The sequence below is a fragment of the Danio rerio genome, chromosome 19 (genome assembly GCF_049306965.1).
Source record: "Danio rerio strain Tuebingen ecotype United States chromosome 19, GRCz12tu, whole genome shotgun sequence".
In the NCBI taxonomy this organism is placed as follows: domain Eukaryota; kingdom Metazoa; phylum Chordata; class Actinopteri; order Cypriniformes; family Danionidae; genus Danio; species Danio rerio.
In genome coordinates this window covers 25,027,501-25,053,402 of record NC_133194.1, presented here as the reverse complement: position 1 = coordinate 25,053,402, position 25,902 = coordinate 25,027,501, and the positions used below count along the sequence as shown (strand labels likewise).

Here is a 25,902-nt window from a genome sequence, read left to right as displayed (position 1 = left end):
TAGCCACCAATGCTTCACAGAAGCTCTCCGTTGCCCACAGCAATGAGTGTTTAGAAGAGTGCTGCCATTTTCAGCTGTCTAAAAATCCTTTATTGGACACATGGCCTTAAATGCTATACTTGAACTTCCAAATGATGAGGACTAGGGCCTAAATTGATGCATAAAAAGAAAATCAATGGCATTGTTACGGACACGTAATATGCCAAGTAATCCTCAGGAGATGAAATTCAGCTATGGTAATTTTTTTAACTGGTTACGACACAATACATATGTTAAAGCCAAAAGTGTGTGTATGTACAGTATGTATGTATGTATGTATGTATATATATATATATATATATATATATATATATATATATATATATATATATATATATATATATACACAATATTGTAACAAAAGGGGAGTCAATTTGATCAATACACACACAAGGGTTAAGAAAAATCTAGATAAACCAACTAGCTGACCATTCATTCATCACACTATCTCTACATCATTTTATCATACCTTCAATATATGCTGTACAAATGTATTTATGGAAACCATCTGAGCCGAGCTTATTTCCGGAATGATTGTTGTGAACATTCCCGTCTTTGTGGATCAGATGAATGAGCTCACAGATCCTGCTTTGAGGTTTCTAGCTCGACGAGCGTGCTGCATTCCATTACGCTAATACAAGATGCGCTTCCCTTTAAGCATGCATTCAGAGCTGGCGAATTAGCGTCTCTTTGTAAATGTAGTTGTCATGGCGTTCTTGTGGCTTCATCACGTTTTATACCCAGCGGCTGTGGCACCCGCTGTCAAATTAGCAGGAGATTAACATCACACTCTGCTTTTGCTCTCTCAACAGGAGTCATACACGTACAAGGATCCCATCACCGAGTTTGTGGAGTGTCTCTACGTTAACTTTGATTTTGACAGCGCGCAGAGAAAACTAAGGGAATGTGAGTCGGTAAGAATCATCACCTGAGCAATTCCAGCATTATGGATGTGACATTTGCAGTAAAAACTTAAAAGCTATTTGCATAGAGAAAGCATATGCTAACACTATATTGAAACATCGGGTCATATTTTCCAAAACAACTAACGACAGAGTTATGGGATCTTGAAAATATTAGTCTTTAAACATTTTTATATTTAAAATGAGGAAAATAAACATGCGTTATGAATGTGGCCAAAAAAGCATGTGAGTTTACAGTATACCACATAATTAACTGCACATCCCAAAAGAAACAATGCTAATCACAAATATAAGAGTTGTCTCTCTATAGAACAAAAATGGTTTATTTTATTTAACCCTTATGCGCTGTTCAAATTTACTACCTTTTTATTATGATTTTTTTTTGGCATAAATCTGTTAATCAACCTCAGTCCTGATCAAAACTACTAAATTGTTTAGAAAATTCTAGGATTTTAACTCTTTAATTGCCAAATTCATTAATGATGTCACTGATATGGTGAAAATAAAACACACAAAATGATGTATTTTCCATATAAAAATTAATTATAGACTGGATTTTTAAAAATCTATCACAGTCTTGAACATGTGAACGATTAGTAACAACATTAGCCGCATTTTCAATAACGGGCCATTGCAAGACAGAGCTTTTATCGGGCTGGGCCGTGCCATGCCAATAGCCCAGGAGCATGAGCAGTGAGGCTGAAATCATGTCGCGTTTGCACTGTCGGGCTAGTAGCTCGTAGTGCATCACTCAAATCCGGCCTCCAGAATGTCCCTCGAATACAATGTCACTCAACCCGCCCAGTTCAGCAGGAATCAGGCAGGCAGATCGCATCATCACAAAACAATTAAAGTGGAGACAACTGAAACAAGCATATGACATGTTACTGTACAGCATTACGTTATATGTCTATGCGCACAGGCCTATGTATTTGCATTAATTTTATTTGTTTACTCGCCGACTGACTGTTGGCATCGTGCATCGAGTGGTCTCGCCACTAACGAAGGGATGACCCAGCGGACTATCCATAATATAAAACTGCAGACATTTTCCGGTGATAACTCTGTATAAAATGTATTTTATAACATCAACATGCACAAACACATCTTTTAAACTTGACCAAAACTCTCGACAACTAAAAAATACTGGCGGCTGTGTCTTTATTATAGTGTAGAACTCAAAGTAGGACGCAGCAAAGAATTGCCACATATAAATTCAAACTACTTTATTATTTTATGCAACAGCCTTACATTTAAAAGGGAACCATAAGGGCGATCATAAGCAATAAGACCCCTTGCCTATTAGGTGTTTTATGGAAAAGCCTATCTTAAACTTATCAGCTATATGTTTTTCTTTCCCTTATTTATTTATTTGTTTGGCGCATGTACTCGTGTGTGATCGAAAACTAGTGTAATGGCGGCATGCCATCTTAACCAGACTCAGGCAAACTCTTCTTCTTTCATTCCACACGAAGTCCCAGCAGGTTCCTTTGGCCCAAGGTATTCGGTGGCCTGAAAAAGCCCAGCCGCTGGCTTTGAGGAAGCCCTGCTTTGGCTTAATCAGGCCCCGGAAGTGACAACGGAAACGCGACAGGCTCGCTCGCTTTAGGCGTGATAGTGGAAATGAGGCTATTGGCTTTGATGCATTGTTAGATTTTCATTTTTTCTCTTTAATTTTATTGTTGGTGGCTGTTTTCCCCACATTGTCTTCCATTATAATCACTTTTGCATAAATGCACAGTCTTTGTTTTTGTTTTATCCATGTAGAGCTTAGATGCATATTTGGATTTTCTCAGACATATCAAGGTAAGTGCGCAAAGACACACATACCATCAACAATCAAAAATGCTTGGTTATATGGTGTCATGGTTTTGTAATCATAAAAATGTGGTTATGATGGTCAAAGTCAATAGGGCCAAAACAGCCACAAACAGTAAATTAGGGAAAAAGGAAGTCAATCAAAATCAATGCATCATGCATATTTATATTTGTTTTATTAAAAACAAGCTTAGATTTGTCCACCTGTCAGGTTTTGGACTGTATGGTGCATAGCATGTGTATTTGAATATAACTCAGTTTTTTGACCACACTTTGTTATTTTGTTCAATTATTCGTTTATAAGAAATTAAACCTAAATTTAGAAATAGTTTTAAAACAAATCTTCTCTGCAGCTGGTCTGCTTTTTCTCGCTAGTGAAGCGTCTGCCATGTAAATAGCAAATGCGCCATGGTGCGATGAAACTGACTCTTAAAGGAATTTGGATTTGAGACTCTGATTGGTTTATTCTCAAAACACAGCTATAACTCAATAAGAGAATAAGCTCAACCCTGTTAGACCTTGTGCCTCGGCGCAGAGTGTATTTTTCCATCCTTAAAATAGCAAAAGTGGATTTTGACACGCCCTTAATGCTTTTGTGCCCTGCGCTTCAGACTTTGCACCTAGATCGTTAAAATAGAGCCCTTTATATTTTCACTAAATCAGTGACATCATTTATGAATTTTGCAATTAAAGAGTTAAAATCCTGTCATTTTCTAAGCAATTAGTAGTTTTGTTCAGGGTGATTTTTTTTTTCTTTTCTTAAATTAAAAGCATTTTGTGTCATAAAAAAAAATTGTCAACAAAAAGCATTCTGCTAGCTCAAACACAAAACATATTATGGCCAAATTAAGACTTAAACTCACCCCAGAGTGGATGAAAACATCCCTAACAGCACATAAGTGTTAATATTGTTTCATTTATGAGGAAATAGCTATGTTATGAATGTGAAAGCTCTTCGTTATGGATATGACTTGGCCCACACGGAATCTGCGCGCGCAGAATTCCGCAGATTTGCCGCAGATTTTCCACAGAATTTCGCAGATTTTTAACCCACTATTAATTCTGTTTATTTACTTTAGTAAATGTGTACATCTGAATTTATTCAGTTTTTATTCAGTAATTTATTACTTTTTATTTAATTTATTAAGGTTTTAGTTATGAAACTCAGCTGGATACTTCCAAAATAATTCCGCAGAAATTCACAGATTTTTACCATAATTCTTTGCAGAAATAGCAAAAAATGTCCGCTGATTCCGTCTGGCCCTGGATATGACCAATGTGAAATGGGCACATGTGTGACTTTGGTAAATCACACTAATTGGTATTTCTTACTCATAAAGCCTAGAAAGAGTTTCACTATTTTAGTGAAAGATTTTTTTTTTTTTTCATAGTGAAGTTGACATTTGCATGAAATTGCTCAGCTACAAACATTGTCATTCATGTGATTCCCATAATACACTGGATCTGTCCTGTTTGAAGCAGTCGTGGATGTATGTTGAGAGGAATTCTCATCCTTTTCCTTGCAGCCATAGGTCTATTCATCCACTGCAAATCCCTGTCTACTGTAATTTACCGCGGTTTCCCTCTGGGCTTTTTAGAGCATTTCTGCTGTCAGTGTTCAGACCTACAGCTATGAGGCAGCTCGTCTCCTTTCTGAGACGTGGCCTAGTTGGGCCAGAGGGAGCGTTCAGCATTCAGACCTGTGAAAACATAATCTACTCTGTCTTTTACACTACCGGCTCAGTTTTACGCTTGAGGGATTTGTGTATATAAAATTTGATTTGAACCGGAAGAACGAATTTGCACAAAACAAATTCTCAATTTTCACTTGTCATGGAAATATGTGTGTCCTAATAGTGTTTATAGCAATGTGGGACATACAGTTGAAGTCAGAATTATTTGCCCCCCTGAATTATTAGTCTCCCTGTTTATTTGTATCCCTAATTTCTTTTCAATGGAAAGAAGATTTTTTCAACACATTTCTAAACATTATAGTTTTAATAACTCATTTCTAATAACTGATTTATTTTATCTTTGCCATGATGACAGTAAATAATATTTCCCTTGATATTTTTTAAGACACTTCTATACAGCTTAATGTGACATTTAAAGGCTTTACTAGGTTAATTAGGTTAACTAGGCAGGTTAGGGTAATTAGGCAAGTTATTGTATAACGAGGGTTTGTTCTGTAGACTATTGAGAAAATATATAGGTTAAAGGTGCTAATCATTTAGTCCATAAAATGGTGTTTAAAAAAAATAAAACTGCTTTTATTCTAGCCAAATTAAAACAAATAAGACTTTCCCCAGAAGAAAAAATATTATCAGACATACTGTGAAAATTTCCTTGCTCTGTTAAACGTCATTTGGGAAATATATAAAAAAAAAAGAAAAATTCAAAGGGGGCTAATAATTCTGACTTCAACTGTGTATATATGTCTGTCAACATCTCTAAAAATGTGTTTTAGGGTTTTGTGACCCTTTAACAGAATAGTGCATTTTTATACGCTGTAATTGAGATGCTATTTGTTTTATTTTTAGGTTTTTATTTAAGTAAAAATCTGAATTAGATTTGTTTAGTTTAGTCTGGCATAAAGAAAGTTTAGTTTTAGCTATTTTAGGTTTAGTGCAGCCCGGAATTTAAATTTATATTTATTTATCTTCAGTAAAGATATTTAGAATTAAATCTAAATGATTTTGGTTTCTCTATTAAATGCCCAAAGTGCTTTCAAATAAATCTAAATTATACATCCATATAAACTGAGAGGATTAATACAAGTTTTGAAAAAAAACACAGTCACAAAAACATTTAATTTAAGCTTAAGTTTGTTAATTGAATTCGACCAATGCTACTTTATTTTTTGCTATCAGCGGAGGACACATCACATTTTTGAATATATTAAAATATGAAATGTAATAATAGTTCACAAATGTACGTTGTTTACTTAAATAGATATAAATACAGCCATTTTGACTATGAGACCATCAAAAACTGAAAAAAAAAAATATTGAAAGGAAATCAATCAATCCATCAATAGGTACATTTTAATGAGCTTTTGAATGGTAGTATACACACTCATTATATAACATTATATACAGTGAGTGGCTATAGAAAATCTGTAAAAATCTGTATTTGTCATATAGCCTGAAATCAGATTACATTCCAAATAACTTATCCAGCCTTTGAAATATTTTTGTAGCCTTCTCCTAACCTGTGCTTTTCTACAACACTTTTGCAAATTTCTTATGAAAGCAGGGTGTAATGTGGGTTAACATAGATTTTCACACAATATGATTTTCTATAGGCACTTTTCTCTTGAATGGATGTTAGTTATTATTTGTAACTCATAATCAATGTTAATAACTATTAAATGCTGTTGTGTCCAGCAATCTTAGTTAAGTTTTTCTATTATTCATTCATTCATTTTCTTGTCGGCTTAGTCCCTTTATTAATTCGGGGTCGCCACAGCGGAATGAACCGCCAACTTATCCAGCATGTTTTTACACAGCGGATGCCCTTCCAGCCGCAACCCATCCATCTCTGGGAAACATCCACACACATCCACACACACATTCATACACTATGGACAATTTAGCCTACCCGATTCACCTGTAATGCATGTCTTTGGACTGTGGGGGAAACCGGAGCACCCGGAGGAAACCCACGCGAAGGCAGGGAGAACATGCAAACTCCACACAGAAACGCCAACTGAGCTGAGGCTCGAACCAGCGACCAAGTGACCCTCTTGCTGTGAGGTGACAGCACTACCTACTGCGCCACTGCCTCGCCAGTTTTTCTATTAATTTGTGCTATTTGTGTGCACAAATTACACTCTATACTGTTAAAGTTTAAAGAGTCTTATTTTTTTGTATAAAAAATGCTATATAAAAGGTATTTAATAACATATTTAAGATTTTTTTCTGCATAAACAATTATCCAATAAGTTTGTATTAGTTAATTTTAGTTAATGCATTTACTAACATGAACAAACAATGAAAAAAACAATTATCACAGTATTTGTTAATTAGTTAATGGTGATTAATGAAAATACAGTTGTTCATTGTTAATTCATGTTATCTCGCAATGCATTAACTACTGATAACAAGCATGAATTTGGCTGAACTAAGATTAATTAATGCTGTAAAGGTATTGTTCATTCTTAATTCCTATTAGTAAATAAATTAACTACAAAAAAAAAACTTATTGTTAAGTGTGACCAAAATTACTCGTGTTAAAAAGGTTATTTATTAATAAATTAAGTTTTAGACTGGCTGGTTAAAAAAAAAAAAAAATAGGCTCTGTGCTTTTCGGTAGATCATCAACAATACTTGCTCAACTTCCAAACGATTGTTAATGGAGTTTTTTTCTGTTTTGAAGGTGCTGGTAAATGACTTCTTCCTGGTTGCTTGCTTGGAGGACTTCATTGAAAACGCTCGGCTGTTCATCTTTGAGACGTTCTGCCGAATCCATCAGTGCATCAGCATCAGGTAGCGCCGCCTGATAGACTAGTGTGTGCTAATCCTCTTATGCTGTAAAAAGAGCGTAGCATGCTGTGAGGATTCACTGCAATGCCAGGATCAGCGGACTCCAGCCAAGTCTGACAAAAACCGAGAGACCTCACAATGCTGTACATTCTGAAGAATCAGCTGGATGGAGAGTGAGATGGAGATAGATGATAGTACGGCTGGCATATTATTATGTAATTGAGAGAATACTTCTTTGTATTTTTATGTTTTTATTTTAGTGGAAATTTAGTTACTTTTTAATTTTTTGTTTGTCTACAAAGTTAAGTCTATATAAGTCATATTATATTTAGCATTGTAGTTCAGGAATAGTTTAATTTAAGCTATTTTAGGTTTATTATATTCCAAAAATTTTTTTATATTTATTCACTCTCATATTATTCCAGACCCATAAGTTATTTGCTTTTCTTTAGTGAAGCTATTTTTAATTTAATGAAATTTGAGTGATTGCTGTCTTACTGAACACCCAAATGCCTGTTAAGACATCTAAATAATACATCCATATAAACTAATGGGTTTAATACAGGGGCATTGCTAGACATAAAGCTGTACTGGGGCACAGCTCTTCCTAAAAAAAATATATAATTTTATTATTTTTTAAATAAAACAAATAAATTATATATTATTCTAAATGAATAACAGTATTTTTTGTTATTATACAATTATTATTCTAAATAAATAACAGAAATTAATCCTAAATGTAATTGAAAAAATCTAAAGTAAAAACTGGATTGATTTTAAAATCATTTAAGAATTTTTTACAAGAGTATTAATTTAATGTGAATGAAATTCTATAGAAGGCAATTCTCTATAATGCAAAAAAAATGTTTTATGGAATTATCTGTTGTCTTAAGCAGGTCGCACACCAGAAGCGCCGCTCGGCGCCGCGACACGGCGCGTACATGACAGTTTAAAGTATCGCACACCAGACGCGCACATTCGAATGATATTTAACATGAAACTAATCAGATGGCGCTCTGTGGCGCGGCTGAAAAATGAACTGCGTCCTGAGCCGTCGCCGGGCGCCGCCGACTTGCGGCGCCGGTGTGTGTATCCTGATAGAAACCTATGTTTAGAATTCTAAAATACATGGTGCTGCGTGGCGCTGTGCGGCGCGCCGCCGAGCGGCGCTTCTGGTGTGCGACCTGCTTTAGACTCATGGCTGAGAATTAGGTTTATTAAGTCTTACCTCCCTTACTCATTAGCTATGTTTCCATTTGCAAATGCGCATAAAAAAAACAGTTGATGGAAACGCCATGATGCGCATAAATTTTGAAAATGCGCATAAAAAACTTATGCGCCTAACTGGGTAGGATAAACTTTTTATTTATTAAATTAATTTAATTATTAAAAAAGGTCATGTGATTTTGTTAAAAGAGATCATGTGAAGCTTAAAATGTTTGTGAATGGACAAAACATCAGGCTGAGCACATTATAAAACATCTAAAATGTTGTTTTGGTCATTATAAAACGCCTTACCGTTTCAGTTTTAGTGTTATTATATTATTAATGACCTCCAGAATCATGACCGCCTGTGCTCCGCGTCTGACACCTTCAAACGCCACTGCGCGCTCACTGCATGTCAGGATTGTCTTCTGAGGCGCATTCATTTAGAAAAGATTGATGCAGCTTCTCCTACTGCAGCAAATGCAGTTTTTACTGTTGATATTTGGCGCCAGTTAATCGGGAAGTGACGATTTTGTTCGCTTTGACTCGTTGGATGGAAACGGTGCTTCATTCGCACAACTTTTATGCGATAATGCAGTTTTGAGCATAAAGTTCATTCTCATTTTTGGATGGAAACATAGCTACTGTCCCTCCTTTTGCTTCATAGAAAACATTTATCAGGAGCCATGCTTAGTCTAAATAGGATCATCATATAATTTAAACTCTGTTTTGTCAACTTGCAAAACTAACAGTGTGCCGACATCTCCGCATAAAAGACTGTTATGCCGGTAAGCATGAGAGGCGCAAAATCAGCATTGCTATTTTTTCGGTGTGCATGTTCACAACCGGGGCTTTACATCAGTAACAGAGCAGCGCATCAAGCTTGAGCAGTGAGGTGTGTAGTTCTATTTTGTGTGGAGTATTTAGGTTCTCCTTGTGTTCGCGTGGGTTTCCTCTGGGTGCTCCAGTTTCCAAAGACATGCGCTATAGGTGAATTGGGTAAGCTAAATTGTCTGTAGTGTATGTGTGTGAATGGGTGTGTATAAATGTTTCCCAGTGATGGGTTGCAGCTGGCAGGGCATGTGCTGCGAAAAATATATGCCGGATAATTTGTCGGTTCATTCCACTGTGGCGACTCCAGATTAATAAAGAGACTAAACCGAAAAGAAAATGAATGAATGAATGAACATCTAAAAAATAAACTTGAGAAAATCACCCGTTTATGCCAAACTTTGTTCTGTCAGCAGGTTACGCTATGACTATGACTCAATATTGGCATGTAAATGTCTTCAGGAGAGGAATCCCATTGAACCTGTGAATTTTCAGGCAGTGTCCGTGTGGCTGATTTAAGGCTGGTTTATACTTCTATGTTGAGTGGTCAGCGTGACCCACCCTGCCTTCCGTGTAGTTGTGCACTTATACTTCTGTGTGCTGTTTGTGTAGTTACATTTTTGAAGAGGTGCGCGTTAGCCATGGTGAGGGCTATGCGTCTGCTCACAGGCTGCACTAGAGGAAATGTGCATGCTTGACGCAGAAGTCTATATTAACTTTTATAAGTAATTCCTCTTCAATAGCAATACTCTGAATTTCGTCGGTCTGCCATGGACAGGCCCTTCAACGGAAACTAGATCTTTACAATTTCACATCACAAAGGTCTTTGGATTAGATTAATGGTATTTGAATTCGATCTGAGTTTGTTACAGTGTAAAACATGTAATTTCCTGTTGCCAGCAGGTGGCGCTATTACTGTAACTGGATATTGGCATGTAAACGTGCTCAGGTAGAGACTCTTATCAAATGTGTGGATTTTTAGGAAAATCAGACAATGCATGCCTGAGTTATAACTTCCTCTTTCGTTGCGAAACATCAAAGTTTGTGAGAACACCACTGACACACCCTTCGACGAAAACTCTGGATCTTCACAATTATATATCGCCAAGGCCTTTAGATGATAATGCCCTATATTGTTGATGATCTGATAATATCCCTTGGAGGAATTTGTTAATGTGCAATGTCTGGAAATGGCAAAAAGTGCGGAGGAAGTTAAAAATATTTGACTTCCTGTTGGCTTTCGGTTTTCGATTCAAAAGACTTTTTGTAGGTATTGACATGTTTGATGTGTGCCAATTTTCGTATGTGTATGTGAAATGTAGCTCGTAGGGCACTTTGTTGACATTTTTATAGGTGAATCTGTCAAGCTATAATGCCACACCCACTTCCGAAACCTTTATCATAAGTAAATTTTCTGTACTTCTGATGTGTGTGCAAGTTTTTGGGCATGTTTAGACTCTCAAAAATGCAATTAATTCCTGAACAGAATAATAATATAAGGATAATAAACAGAACAATTCCAATAGGGTCTATGCATCACCGATGCTCGGTCCCTAATAATAATAACAATAAGAATCTAAATCTAGGAGAAATAGATGCAACAGAAAATGAAAGCAAATCTAAAATATTTAAAGACTTTCCATTTAGTGAACAGATGTCTCAATTTCTTAATTTGCGTTCTCAAAATATAATTAAAAAAATTGTGGGGTTTGGAGTGATATGAGTGTTTGAACAGCACTATTTGAGCCACATTTTTTATTTTGTTAGACTTTTTAAATACCCCGCTGTCTTCACATGTAGTCATAGATATGGTGGTGCATCCTAATTCATGTCATTAGTTTGTGTTTATCACTCCAATGGATTTTCTGCTCCGAGAGTTTGAGCGCTTGTTTGAACACAAAGAGCTTCATCTCGTTGTTGACCTTAGGCAGTGTCTGTATTTCTCCTTCTCTCTCTCATCCATCGCTCTTCCTGTCTCCGGGCAGCATGTTGGCAGATAAGCTGAATATGACCCCTGAGGAGGCCGAGAGATGGATCGTAAACTTAATCCGCAATGCCAGACTGGATGCCAAAATCGACTCCAAACTGGTGAGTGAGCTCTGGGGTGCACAACACATGTCCAAACACAAAGCCCTTTAGTTTGAGATGCTCTGGACTCTCTCTGACAGTTAAAGAGCCCACAAACAATTTTATTTTACCAAGGAAAAATAAGCCTATGGTAAATTTGTTATAGAAATTAGGGCTACACGATATTGGAATAATCTGACATTGCAATATTTTTTTTTCTGCAATATATATTGCGATATACTGTATCTATGCAATTTCACCAAATGATTGAGTAGCACTATTTGAAAAGTTTTTAATCACAATTTATTTTAAGGTTGAATTCTTGCTATTAGCAAACCATTAAATATGACTTGTTGAATATGTTTCTTTATAATACTATTAATATAGGAAATTAAGGTAGTTTAGGTATTGAGTTAGAAATGTAGAATAAGATCATGTAGAATATGTACTGTAAATTATAAGTGCTAATAATAGCTAGTTAATAGTGAGAATTCATCCTTAAAGTGTTACCAAAGATATTCATTTTGATTGATTCGGCTGATTCTGTCATCCCAATAGGGGAGCGAATCATGCATAAAATGTAATAAACAAACTACAAGCACACATAAATGCAATAATGCAAAGATAAAAATGAGATAAACAGTGCATGCTTTATGGTTTTGTATATTGAAGTGTAAAAAATACACTGCAAAGTCAACTCAACATTGCATATCTTGCGATTTGACTATTGCGGATGCACACATTGCGATTGTGATGTTAAAACAATATATTGTGCAGCCCTATTAGAAATATAATTTTATTTATTTATTTATTTTTTAAATAGTGCTAAATCAATACTTTTATATTGGTAAAAGTGTCTAAATTCATCATGAAATGATATTTAAAAATAAAAAAAAATTAAAGAATGGCATTATTGTTATTATTTTGGTAATTATTATTTTAATGAACAATATAAGTTTAAAATATATATAAATAAAATGTTTGATGACATTGGATAAGGATTGGCAATATTGTGTGTGTATTCATAAAAATAAATATAAATATATGGTGATGCGGTGGCGCAGTAGGTAGTGCTGTTGCCTCAAAGCAAGAAGGTCGATGGTTTGAGCCTCGGCTGGGTCAGGTGGCGTTTCTGTGTTCCCCGTGTCCATGATGTTCCTCCGGGTGCCCTGGTTTTACCCACAGTCCAAAGACATTGGGTACAGGTGAATTGACCCTTCGTAAAGCCTCACCCAAAAACCGCCATCCATGAATCGTGGCTTAGCAACCGTAGCTACATACAGGGGCTCTGTCAAGCTTTCGAGGGAAACAGACCAAAGCGTTTTGCATATGGATTGTGCAAATCTGATACTCGGTATCCTTAAAGTTTGGACAGGATGGTGTAATTTTTCCCTTTTCAAAACCAAAAACCCAAGAGGAAATTGCCAGCGTGGATCAAGCTCTGTGAGATGCACTAAAGGAGCAGAGTTAGGTTAGTTTTGTTTTGATATTCCTGACATATAGTGATAGATCGACAAAAATAGCTCAAACACCTCTAACAGATCTCAACTGTTTCCTACAAAAACACAAAGCAGGTTATGTTTCACAGCTGTCTTTTTCTTTTTCGCTCAATATTATGAGTAATGCTCCGTTTAAGCCTTCGCCATAGTAACTTAGTCATACTAATGGCAAATAGGTCATAATGACATGAGTTATTGATCCGGCAAATATGAATCTGCGAATCTGTTACTAACTTTTCTGAACTTCATATTTCCATCTGTTTCAAGCTACGAATATTTGAAATTACAAATCAACAAACAAAACCGAGATAAGATCACAAACTGAGCACTTGTGATCAATATACTTTACCCCCAGCTGTTTTTCATTAATTTATAAAAAGCACACAAACATACTGACAGTAATAGGTAACTTACTGTACATTGTTATGGGTCAATGATGCTAATATTTGGCCATTCTGGCTGTTCTTTCTATGAATGAAAGATGTAGAAGCACTGTCCATGCGTGTTTCCTCATCGGTAAGCTGCGCTATTTTTTCATTGCAAAACATTTAATCTATCAGACTTTTTGGTTAAAAGTAGAGAAATCATGGTTTAATTTGTTATTATTAGATTATTTTCAATTTCACCTCTCCTGCTGAGCATGAGTTAAACTATCAAATGGTCAGCATATGAGGCGGCTAGGCTAATTTAGCTTTAATTTTGATTGAATTATTTTCTAATCGGTTGCCTATTATGTCGTAAATATACCCCTGTAATGCATACTGCAGTTCTTTTTGTCTGGCTTTCTCGGATATCTCACCTGTTCGCCAAAAATGACATTGTATCTCTGGCAATGTCTGACACCGGCGCAAACACATTGTAAAAGTCATGCCAGGCATGAAAGCTTGACAGGCGTAGCAACAGAAACTAAGGAAGGCGGGGCTTAACAAAGGGTCAATTGGGTTAGCAAAATTGTCCATAGTGTATTTTTGTGAATGAGGATGTATGGGTGTTACCGGTGATGGGTTGCGGCTGGAAGGGCATCCACTGTGTTAAACACGTGCTGAATAAGTTGGTGGTTCATTCCGCTGTGGCAACCCCAGATTAATAAAAGGACTAAGCCATATATATATATATATATATATATATATATATATATATATATATATATATATATATATATATATATATATATATATATATATATATATATTAAACAGCATAATAAATAATTAAAATATATATAAATATAATGATGGAATCGCAATATCATTCATTCATTCATTCATTCATTTTTTTTCTTTTTGTATTTTAAATGATTAAAATATATTCAAATGTAATATTTGATGATAATAAAAAATAGCATTATTATAAATTTTTTTATAATTATTGAACAGCATAATAAAAGGTTAAGTATATTCCCACCGTATATTCAGTCTTTGTTTACCCGCTGCCCAACTTGACTGTTTCCGCTAAATTTAGATCTGATTTGCAAAATTTCATGTTAAAATTGGGCACTACCAAAAGAGAGAGATAACAAATAACAGAGTGTGTTGTGAAAGAATTGTAGGCTAAATGTCAGTTTTGTTTGCCTCTCTGTGATGAGACATGAGTATGAAGGTAAATCAGTTGCGTAACTCGAGAGCTTGCAAATGTAAATGTGAGCACTTGTGATAATAATATTTGTATGTGTAGGTTGAAATGTACACTTACAGCTCTGATGTGAACAGCTGAATCCCTCGATTTGCACACACACACAACAATCCACACACTTGTGTTTTAAATTAGAAGTTGCAGATTAATAGTTGTGTATTTGTAAAATGTCATTTACAAATACAAAATGACAGACACACGTGTGCACGGCAAATTTGATTGCATCTTATCTCTACAACCACAGGTCGGCACTCACAACCTCTCAGTTTTGTCAGTACAACTACAAATCTCCCGCGCTCTGACTTTTGCTACACATCTCCCGCGATCTCTGTAGCAGAACTCATCTGTGCACTCGCAGATGCAGAGGCGTGAGCAGCGCGGGGCGGGGGAGGGGCGGGGCAGGTGTAAAGCTGTTTGATTGGCTGATGCCTGACCAATGAACAATGCCAGCAGCCAACAGGACTGAGGTGCAAAAGAATCATTTCCCACGATTATTTTATTATTTAGGGTTTATTTCAACTCTTTTCTGAAGAGATTCTTGTTAAAAATCATTAATTTTGCGGAAATGTACATACCAGTAAAAGAGCAGCAAAGCCAGTTTATTGGCTAGAGCCAGCCAATGAGATGGGGCGTTTCTGTTTGTCAGCAGGGCAGCTCACGTTGTTGGAGGCCTCGAGCAATCAGAGGGTAAGTTATGATTTTTTAATAATTATCTATATGTTCAATACTGTTAGCTAAGCTAAGGACTGTGCTAGGTGCTTCTCTAGTTTGTTTTTTTATATAAGAAACAGTTTTGAGTTATCTAGGAGCTGCTTTCAATCATGTTATATCGTTCTAAAGATCCGATTCAACCCACATGAAATAAGTTGTAATAGTATTTATAGTAAATAATATTACGTTTTTGAACCATACTAACTATAGTAAACTGTATTATATTGTATATATTGCAGTATCTACAACTTTGTTAATGAATGCAACAGCACACTGTAGTATTAACTAACATGAACTTTAATAAATTAAAGTATATTTACACACACATTAATAGCAATTAAAAATAACACTAGGCGTTTCAGTTTCTCACTGATTATACCGGTTTTTGTTATAATAACCTGCATCATATCTATCTATCCATCTATCTATTTACATGTTTGTGTACAGTGTGTCCTTTATTTCACTTTTTTAATTATGAAAGTTACTAACTATAGGTTATTTCTCAGTTTCCTGTAAGGATGGAGTGACAGGAGAGATCAGCATGTTTCAAGTCGATGAGGAACTCAGAGAAGCTGCATAGCTTGAATAGGATGTTATTTATGCTAAAGATGACATGATGATCCAGCTCATCTACAAACACTTCAAAATGATTCAGATCATTCAAGAGGAAGCCGACCATTTGTTTTCTCTTTTTACCTGCCAAGATGATTACAGATTTAAACAAAACATAAACTCACCAACACACAACTTTTATTTTGCTAATTGTTTAATGTAGTATTTTTACACTTTACTGTAAAGTAGGGCTGTCAAACTTAGTTCCTGGAGGGCCGTAACCCTGCACGTTTTTAGTTTCAACCCTGCTTCAACACACTTAAGTGAAAGTGTCAAACAAACCTGAAGGACTCAGTTAGTTTGATCAGGTGTGTTTAATTAGGGTTATAACTAAACTTTGCAAAGCTGCAGCCCTCCAGGAACTGAGTTTGACACCTGTGCTGTAAGGGAAATGTTTAACATTAATTTGTGAAATAAAATTTACAGTGCAAATAAGTGCAGTGCAAATGTCTAGTTACTTGTATTGAAATATTTCAGGGTTTTTCCTTGTTCATAATGAGATGGAGGTGGTAAATCCAACTTCATCATTACCCATCAAATGTTATCTCCTCTTTAATCCTTTGCTCAAACCTTTAGTAATGGGCAAAAAGCAAGCCATTGTGTAAAGCTGGTTGATGTAAAGCTCGCTGTAATAGAGAGAGATGATGACTGTTCAGCTTATGTTGCTTAACCCTGCAGATGAGATGCTCAAAGTGGACCCTCAGCCGAGCGATGGACACTGTCTCCCTCACCTAGTTGCTCTTCCTTTGAACACACATATCATGTTGAAGGATGCAAGTTGTGGACCTAAATCAGATGTAATGGATGTAGATGTATAAATCAGAAAGAAATGAAACTGCTTTAAAATGTATTAGGTTTTACATATAAATACGTGTTCTTAACAGATTTGTTTCAACTTGATATTTGCATAATAAATGACATTAGAATGTTTAGTTTTAAACAAATAGCTATATTTCAATCTTATCAAATTTAAGCTATATATATATATATATATATATATATATATATATATATATATATATATATATATATATATATATATATATATACTTCAATTTATTAAAGTTCATGCTAGTTAATACTACAGTGTGCTGTTGCATTCATTAACAAAGTTGTAGATACTGCAGTATATACAATATAATACAGTTTACTATAGTTAGTATGGTTCAAAAACGTAATATTATTTACTATAATATTATTTACTTATTTACTAAAATACTATTACAACTTATTTCATGTGGGTTGAATCGTATCTTTAGAACCATATAACATGATTGAAAGCAGCTCCTAGATAACTCATAACTGTTTCTTATATAAAAAAACAAACTAGAGAAGCACCTAGCACAGTCCTTAGCTTAGCTAACAGTATTGAACATATAGATAATTATTAAAAATCATAACTTACCCTCTGATTGCTCGAGGCCTCCAACAACGTGAGCTGCCCTGCTGACAAACAGAAACGCCCCATCTCATTGGCTGGCTCTAGCCAATAAACTGGCTTTGCTGCTCTTTTACTGGTATGTACATTTCCGCAAAATTAATGATTTTTAACAAGAATCTCTTCAGAAAAGAGTTGAAATAAACCCTAAATAATAAAATAATCGTGGGAAATGATTCTTTTGCACCTCAGTCCTGTTGGCTGCTGGCATTGTTCATTGGTCAGGCATCAGCCAATCAAACAGCTTTACACCTGCCCCGCCCCTCCCCCGCCCCGCGCTGCTCACGCCTCTGCATCTGCCAGTGCACAGATGAGTTCTGCTACAGAGATCGCGGGAGATGTGTAGCAATAGTCAGAGCGCGGGAGATTTGTAGTTGTACTGATAAAACTGAGAGGTTGTGAGTGCCGACCTGTGGTTGTAGAGATAAGATGCAATCAAATTTGCCGTGCACACGTGTGTCTGTCATTTTGTATTTGTAAATTACATTTTACAAATACACAACTATTAATCTGCAACTTCCAATTTAAAACACAAGTGTGTGGATTGTTGTGTGTGTGTGCAAATCGAGGGATTCAGCTGTTCACATCAGAGCTGTAAGTGTACATTTCAACCTACACATACAAATATTATTATCACAAGTGCTCACATTTACATTTGCAAGCTCTCGAGTTACGCAACTGATTTACCTTCATACATGAGTGCCGCGTGACGTGTGGAGAGGTTTTGTGTTTCATATATCATATCAGCATTATTTCTACACACGTAGCAGGTACATATTGGGCCACGAAAGAATGTATAGCAATTAAAAACACCCAGCTGGATGCTACAGAGTCCAGTCAGCCTATGACAAGCGACACACAGCAGATGCGCATGCTCTCTTTTATATACACACACACACACACACACACAGAGCACCATGGAAGATGTGCGCGCTCTCACATTAACATTTAGGTGCTTTATTGGTATGACAAATAGCTGGACATTAGTATTGCCAAAGCAGTGCAGTGTAGCTGCATACAAACAAGTGCAAAAAGGGCAGTAGTGCAAAGCAGTAGTGCTCTCTCTCATTCTCCTCCCACACACACACACACACCCACAGGATACACGCGCGCGCTTTCTGTCTCTCTCTCTCTGGAGCGCTATATTGTTAGACTGCCCGCTCCCGTTCAAATTACACCAGAGTTCCTGACAGCAACGGCGTGTTGTCTGGAAATTTATTCCCGCGCAGCAAGAAAACTGGTCGGTCCTGCAGCTCCCACGGTACAGCCGCAGAAATGCAGACCTCTAATGTGGGTAGACAAGTTTGGATACTCGTCTGGTGTGTGCCCCCACTGTGCCTTTAAAATCTCTCTTTGAATGATCATACAGGTGCAGATCATTTTGCATCATCTCTACTACACTCTTCTTCAATGTTCATATGGCTAGGAATGTTGTTCTCCTGTCTGACCACTGTGGAATAAGAAACCAATTGGGGTGAAGATATAGCACATAGAAGGCAGAGTTCCAGAACACACCCACTGACTGTATAATCACCACAGGCCAATGGTAGTGTTTAGGATCCAAAACAAAAGTTTGCTTTATTGATCTGTTTCGAGGTGTGATAACTAACTTTATAAACTTGTTTTCAGTTGGATTTTGTTCGGAAATAATGTAGCAACAGTTCATTCTTTTATTTTGTTTGAAGTATACTGGGGCTTTTATACTGTTCTCTGCTTCTCACAAATGTTTTGTGGTTAGGGTCATGTGGTGATGGGCAACAACGCAGTGTCGCCGTATCAGCAGGTGATCGAGAAGACCAAGAGCCTGTCGTTCCGCAGTCAGATGTTGGCCATGAATATCGAGAAGAAGATCAGCCACAGCAACAGAAATGAGGTACCAGACTCTAGCAAACTAAACACACTGTGTGTAAGATGGGCAGAAATAATGAGCATTTCTTACCTCGATATTTTAAATGCTTCTCACAATTGAGTTTATAGGCTGCAACAATTGAATTCTGACAGTTCAGTGAATTATTAGTTTAAAACTTACAATAGGGGGTCAACATTTTGCAATTCTGACTTTCTCATATGGAAGAGTTATGATAAGAGCTTATCATCATGGCAAGGGTTGTTTGTTATTTCTTACCATAGCAAGGTATTTCTGAGCTTTTTTTGAGAAAATTTAAAATATGATCATTTTACCGATGATGATGATAATGATACTAAAAATGGCGGCACAGTGGCTCAGTGGTTAGGCACTGTCACCTCACAGTTGACATTTGTGTGTGGAGGTTGCATGTTCTCCCCGTGTTCGTGTGGGTTTCGTTTCGGGTGCTCCGGTTTCCCCTACAGTTTAAAGACATGCGCTATAGGTGAATTGGATGAACTAAATTGGCCGAAGTGTATGTGTGTGAGAATGTGAATGTTCGTTCCGCTGTGGCGACCCATGATTGATAAGGGACTTAATCGCAGGAAAATGAATGTATGAACAGATATTAATAATATATGACGAGGATGATGAGGCTGATGAAGCATGATGTTTTGCATTTATTAGAAAAAAACTGCAAGATGCCAACACAAAATTGCAAAAATGATCAAAATTAACTTCAATATTTAGTATCTCACAATTTCAATGTATAAACTCAGAACTGTTAGTTTATCTTACAGTTTGGAGAAAAAAAGTCAGAACATTGTCAGAAATTTGTAATTTCACTAATTTGTAAAATATTCATTCATTCATTTTCTTGTCGGCTTAGTCCCTTTATTAATCAGGGGTTTACCACAGTGGAATGAATCACCAACATAACCAGCTTGTGTTTTATCCAGCAGATGCCCTTCGAGCCAAAACCCAGCACTGGGAAACACCCATACACGCTTACATTCACACCCACACATACACTACGGCCAAATGGCTTATTCAGTTCACCTGTACCGCATGTCTTTGGACTGTGGGGGAAATCAGAGCCCCCGGAGGAAACCCACGCCAACACAAGGGAGAACATGCAATCTCCTTACAGAAATACCAGCTGACCCAGCCGGGACTCGAACCAGCGATCTTCTTGCTGTTAGGGCGACAGCGCTACCCACTGCGCCACCGTGTCGCACTCTTTGTACATTTGTTGCCTAAAATTCTTTCCTTTTCTTCTTTTGGATAGAGTTTATTCTATTAGACTATTACCTTGAATGGGTGGTGGAAAAGTGAGAATTGTGAGATTAAAAGGTCTCCTTAAAATCTATTTATGTATTTTTATCCTGGTGGAAACAAGCTTTCTTAGCATTTTTTCTCTTAACAGAACATTAGCCAGCATTTGCTGGCACAGCCTGTAAAATATCTTGCGCTCCCCAAATAAAAGGTCAGACTCAGCGTAATGTCTGAAAAATCTGATTTTATGTCAAGCAAGTAACTCACGTCATATATCCTCTGCTCTGCTGTACTTTGCTTGATGTTCATTCTTAATACATTGCTTGAGTCAGAGATTTTTGACCCTTTAATATATTTATGCCAGTCAAATGTAATAGAAGTTGTTTTCTGAGCACACTTTTGCTGTATATGCTGCATCTTTTATGCCCCTAATGATCCTCTGTTTCCTTTGTAGACACCGAACTGGGCGGCTCAAGACACGGGATTCTATTAAGACTGGAATCAAGTCAAACAGTGGATCATCTGTTATTCTCCTCGACTTCATCTTAGTATTTAACTAACTTTCTTTTATCTAGCCATGTTTTATAATAGGATCATTTTAAGAAAGACTGTTGCAGACATTTTCGGCACTGCGGAGCTGTGGATTTCTGAGAGCTTGCCATAGAGTTTTATGCATTCTGTATGAAGGAAAGGATTTACCAGGCAAGATTTTATTAACTTTTTTTCAGTTCGGTGTGTTCTCGAATTCATTGTTTGAATATCATAACACCAGAATAAACAATGAGAATGTGCTTCTGAATGCATTTTCTAGGTCCTACAAAGTACTCATAGAATCATTTACGGTTGAAATGTGTAATTTGTATGTCATTATCATGTGTCACAATGCCATTCTGATGGCAAGGCAAGTTTATTTATATAGCACATTTCATACAAAGTGGTAATTCAAAGTGCTGTACATAAACAAGGGTAAAAGAGACAAGTGTAAGAAAATGAAAACAAATAATAAAAATAAAAATTATAAAAATAAGAATAAAAAATAGATAAAACAGATAAAATGTGTTAAAATATGTTATAAGATAATGATTAAAATATGTTATAAGATTATGGTAACATTATTTTTATTATTTATTTATTTATTTATTTATTTATTTATTTATGCCTTGCACCACTTTTCCTGAATTGTCATTGCCAGTCTTAATCCAATTATAATCGTTTTTTTTTTTTTTTTATTTAGTTTGGAATTACCACAACCATTGCAGTTTTACATGTATACTGCAGTTGAAAAAACCCAATTCGTTGTTCATGAAGTGTAGAAACCCTTTCTGTCGTGTTTGGATTTCTATGCTGTATTTTAGCAATGGCGAACAGCCGATTTTATCCACTAGGTGGCAGCAGTGACTAACTTTTCAGTTTTTGTCTGGCTAGTCACCAATGGACTGTCGCAAACTAGTCATTACCAGCAGCCTCACTGCTCATCATCTTTTTAAAGGTTTCTTGATTTTGCGGTCTGTTTACAAATAGAGACGTAGGAATGTTGGGCATCTGTGTTTGATTTTGGACGAGGGGGAACAGGTAATTTTAGGCCAGAGGTTTGAAAACACAGGGTGTGTGTTGTCGAATAAGCAAACGAACATGGAAAGATCCTGTTGTGACTAATAAACGACCAGCCTCCTCTGAATAGCAGATTTTCCTTTAGTTATTTTTGTGTTTCATACAAAGTCTAGACAAAATGCTGGTAAAAAGGTGTTTTCTGGAAGCAGATCTGTTTGGCATATTCATCAAAATGCAGAGCTCTCATTATAATTTGGTTTTAAATATGATCAAAAACCTTAACTGCTATATTTAGTAGTGGGCAAAAGTCATGTCTTATGTATGAAATATATAGGCTCAAACAGATTATGCAAGTTTTTCGGAGAATACATAAAAAAATTGTATGTGTTCCTCTTATAAGTGTTTAAAATTTGTGATAATGCAAAAGAACGTGGTTGATTCTATTATAAAATATTTTTTTTATTCTTATCCTTTCCATAATAATAAATTAAACCCATATTCCTTGATAAACTATAGCAATTTGTTATAGATTTAATCATTTAAATATCTTAACCTTATGCAAAAACAAAAAAAAAAATGTAAATAAAAAAAACACTTGAAAAATGTCTTGGTTTTAGGATTTATAGTGATGTGTTTGAGCAAAACCTTTTTTTTATTCTGAGAAACATTTCTTTGTCAATATCTGTAATATATTTTGGTGTATTTAAACAACATTTATGCCTTAAAAAGTCTTAAATTCATTAAAAAAAAAAAAAAAAAATCTTAAATAATTTGAAACAGGTCTAAAATTTCCTCTGTCCAGGTAAAGCTATCAAATCAGCCTGAGATCTGTCCAATCACCAACAATCCATCTCTATATATTTCCTAAGTTTTTTTATTGCAAAGAGAAAATTCTTCTAATTAAATAAACTACACATAAACTAAAAACAGTTAAAAACACAATTACTCATGATAATAACAGAGTTAATGTTTATAAATAACCATAAAACTTTAGGTTTTATAACAGAAACACATTAGGTTGAATCCATTTGGACCAAAAACCAACAAATATTGTAAATACTTTTGATTAAACATGTAATTTTCTCTGTAATATACACTGTTAAACTTGTCATTAAAAATAGACGAAACATTTATGTTGAAAAAAAAAGTGTGTAAAACTAGTTTTCTTGTATTGACACATTAAAATATAGAAATAAATGCATTTGATTTTTGTGGCAAGCAAAACAAAAAATTCCATTGGCCCAACTGGGCCATTATCAAAAATCCTAAGTGTTTAGCTTTGTATAAGTCTTAAATATGATCTATAATGGTTTTTAAAGGGTATTAAAACGTCTTAAATTTGACTTGAAACCTGCAGAAACCCTGATTTTACTTGAGCCCATACTTAATTACAATGAAACTCTCTTTTCAAAGAACCATGTTATTGGTATTTTAAATGGTTTAAGTGCACTTGTAGTGTCACTAACGGTGAATATGTTGTTCTCTTGTGGCCACTGTTGTATTCGGCATGCCTTAAAAAAGGGTTTGATCACACTTAGAGAAATGTGTACGACTTGACTAAGCACTTCACTTTTCTCAGATATTTTACAGTGACTACATTTTCTATTCTTGGCAGATGTGTGTAATCAGTTCCTGTCAAGATAATTTTATAAGTGTGACTCAAGCATCCAAATGCATATAAAAAGTCACTGTTTACTTTAGTAACCTTGATAATTTCAGAGTTTGAACACATAGCTGCTTATTTTCAGTGAACTTTGCTGTTGCTTTAAACTGCCTCAGGCGCATTTCTCCGCTTCTATACCTGCCATTAACCAACAGGTCTCGGAGGCCGAGTGAAATGAGGGTGTGTGAGAGAGCGCGATGTTTTGCCCTGGGAGTGGCTGCTGGATATTCCAGGCAGGGCTGCAGTGAAGAGAACACACTCCTCCTGAGTTGACGTGTGCCGTGGCCTTGCACAGCTGCTGCCCATCTGCCACAGAGAAAGCAGCCGCAGCAGTGAGACCAGAAGAAAGTGTGAGCAGACAGACAGTTAAAAGTAATGGACGCGCTGCTGGACTGGGCCCTGGCATACCCGGCTCTGGCCCGGCTGCTCTGGGTGATGGTGCTGGTACTGGCCACTGTCGTGGTCTGGAGCCTGTTCTTCTGCTGCTGGGGAAACCGAAGCTCCACCTCCCCTCTGGAGAAATATCTGTCAGGTAATACAGCTGCTTTTTGTTCAACTCAACTGGCCCGGGATCAGTTTTAGCTTATGCTCTTTTTGGCCGTGAAGGGGGAAAATAAGAAAGGGAGAAAAGGAAGGAAAAAGATATGCTGGTTTTCCATGACTGGCTGCTTTTAGTGGGCACAGGATGGAAATGTGGCTATCTTTGACGTCATCTGAAGGGGTGTCCTGAATCCTCCAATCGCAGTTTAGGGTTTCGTCTTGAGCAGTAAACCGAAATTAAATGTTCTCTGGGATGTTACGCAATGACAGCTTTGAAGATTTCGGATATCCAAGCTCTGAATTGGCTTGGGAAAAAAAAAGATTTGAAAAGTTGTTTAAAGACTAGACAAAACAAGCATTTAGTTGCAAAGATGTTGAAATGTCTGTACTGTGGAAGAGACATTCCACAGGATGTTCCATTATAATGTCTCCACACTGTAAACCCTGCTGTTGTCATTACTAAAGATAGTAAGTTAATATAACTTGACATTACTTAAAATACCAAGTTTTGGCATCAAAACTTAAACAGGTGTGTTTAACATACTCATTTGCAGAAAAAAAAACAACAACTTTTAATTAACATTTTAAGTTCTCTAAACATTTCAGTTTCAATTCACCATGGCTCTGTTTAACATGATTGGTTGCGCTTGATATTCTGCCTTGACAACCGCACTGATTGGTCGATATTTGTTATATGACACAAAGTGGTACTACTTGAACCCATCTGATAAAACAGAAAAGGTAAATTAGTAAGTAGATATTTAAACACTTAGGCATGGGCCGGTATAAGATTCTGCCAGTATACGAAAACCTTAGATATAAATATAAAGGTTTCATGGTATCACTGTATTGAGATTACTGCTCTAAAATATATTCTTTTTAAATGTCTTGGTAAAAACAAAACTTTTTCCCCCTTATGTACACAATATATATTAATTTGGGAAACATTTAAAATGTTTTGGAGCAATAAACCTTGTTTCATTGATTTTCTTTTCGGCTTAGTCCCTTTATTAATCTGGGGTCGCCACAGCGGAATAAACCGCCAACTTATCCACCATATGTTTTACTTCCAGCTGCAAACCATCTTTGGGAATCATCCATACACACTCATACACTAGGGACAATTTAGCCTACCTAATTCACCTGTACCGCATGTCTTTGGACTGTGGGGGAAACCTGAGCACCCGCAGAAAACCCCATGCAAACGCAGGGAGAACATGCAAACTCCACACCGAAACGCCAAATGACCCTGCCGAGGCTCGAACCAGCGACCTTCTTTCGGTGAAGTGACTGCACTACCTACTGCCCCACTACATTGCCAATTTGGTATCTAAACAGTGTAAACATTCATTCATTCATTTTCTTTTTGGCTTAGTCACTTTATTAATCTGGGATCGCCACAGCGGAATGAACTGCCAACTTATCAGCACGTTTTTACGCAGCGGATGCCCTTCCTGCCGCAACCCATCTCTGGGAAACAGTGCAAACAATATTTGTTAATTCAAATTTACTTAAATTACATTAGCACTGACAATTACAATCGCTGACAACTTTTGTTGTTGAGTGTTTAATGTTTAACTCTACTGTTTAACAAAGTGACTTTAGAGGGGTTTGCATGAGACAAGCTATTTCACAGTTTCTGGAGCTATTGCCATATGTATCCAGTTTTTGGTTTGTTCACACCACAGAAACTGTGAGCGATTAAAGTTTTAGAAATGCCATTTGGATAACTAAATAAGCTCCTACTTCAGATCTATAGGATCTGCA

At 36.2% G+C, this 25,902-nt stretch overlaps 2 protein-coding genes across 5 annotated transcripts in view; both read left to right on the top strand.

The window, feature by feature from the left end:
• eif3eb (eukaryotic translation initiation factor 3, subunit E, b) overlaps window positions 1-21,202 on the top strand; it is a 39,908-nt gene extending 18,706 nt beyond the window's left edge. The window contains exons 9-13 of the mRNA NM_001362621.1: window positions 852-953; window positions 7,158-7,267; window positions 11,287-11,389; window positions 18,999-19,133; window positions 20,836-21,202. Coding sequence (NP_001349550.1) covers window positions 852-953; window positions 7,158-7,267; window positions 11,287-11,389; window positions 18,999-19,133; window positions 20,836-20,874 — 489 coding nt within the window. The 3' untranslated portion in view covers window positions 20,875-21,202. The remainder of the gene's footprint in view (window positions 1-851; window positions 954-7,157; window positions 7,268-11,286; window positions 11,390-18,998; window positions 19,134-20,835) is intronic.
• A 2,622-nt stretch (window positions 21,203-23,824) lies between these two features.
• Window positions 23,825-25,902, top strand: part of pleca (plectin a) — a 214,024-nt gene continuing 211,946 nt past the window's right edge. For 3 of the 4 annotated variants that reach the window (XM_021468103.3, XM_021468104.3, XM_021468102.3), the window contains exon 1: window positions 23,839-24,127. In XM_021468103.3, the coding sequence (XP_021323778.1) occupies window positions 23,971-24,127 (157 nt within the window). In that variant the 5' untranslated portion in view covers window positions 23,839-23,970. Of the gene's footprint in view, window positions 24,128-25,902 lie in introns of all 4 variants that reach the window. The other variant, NM_001430891.1, reaches the window with a different exon arrangement.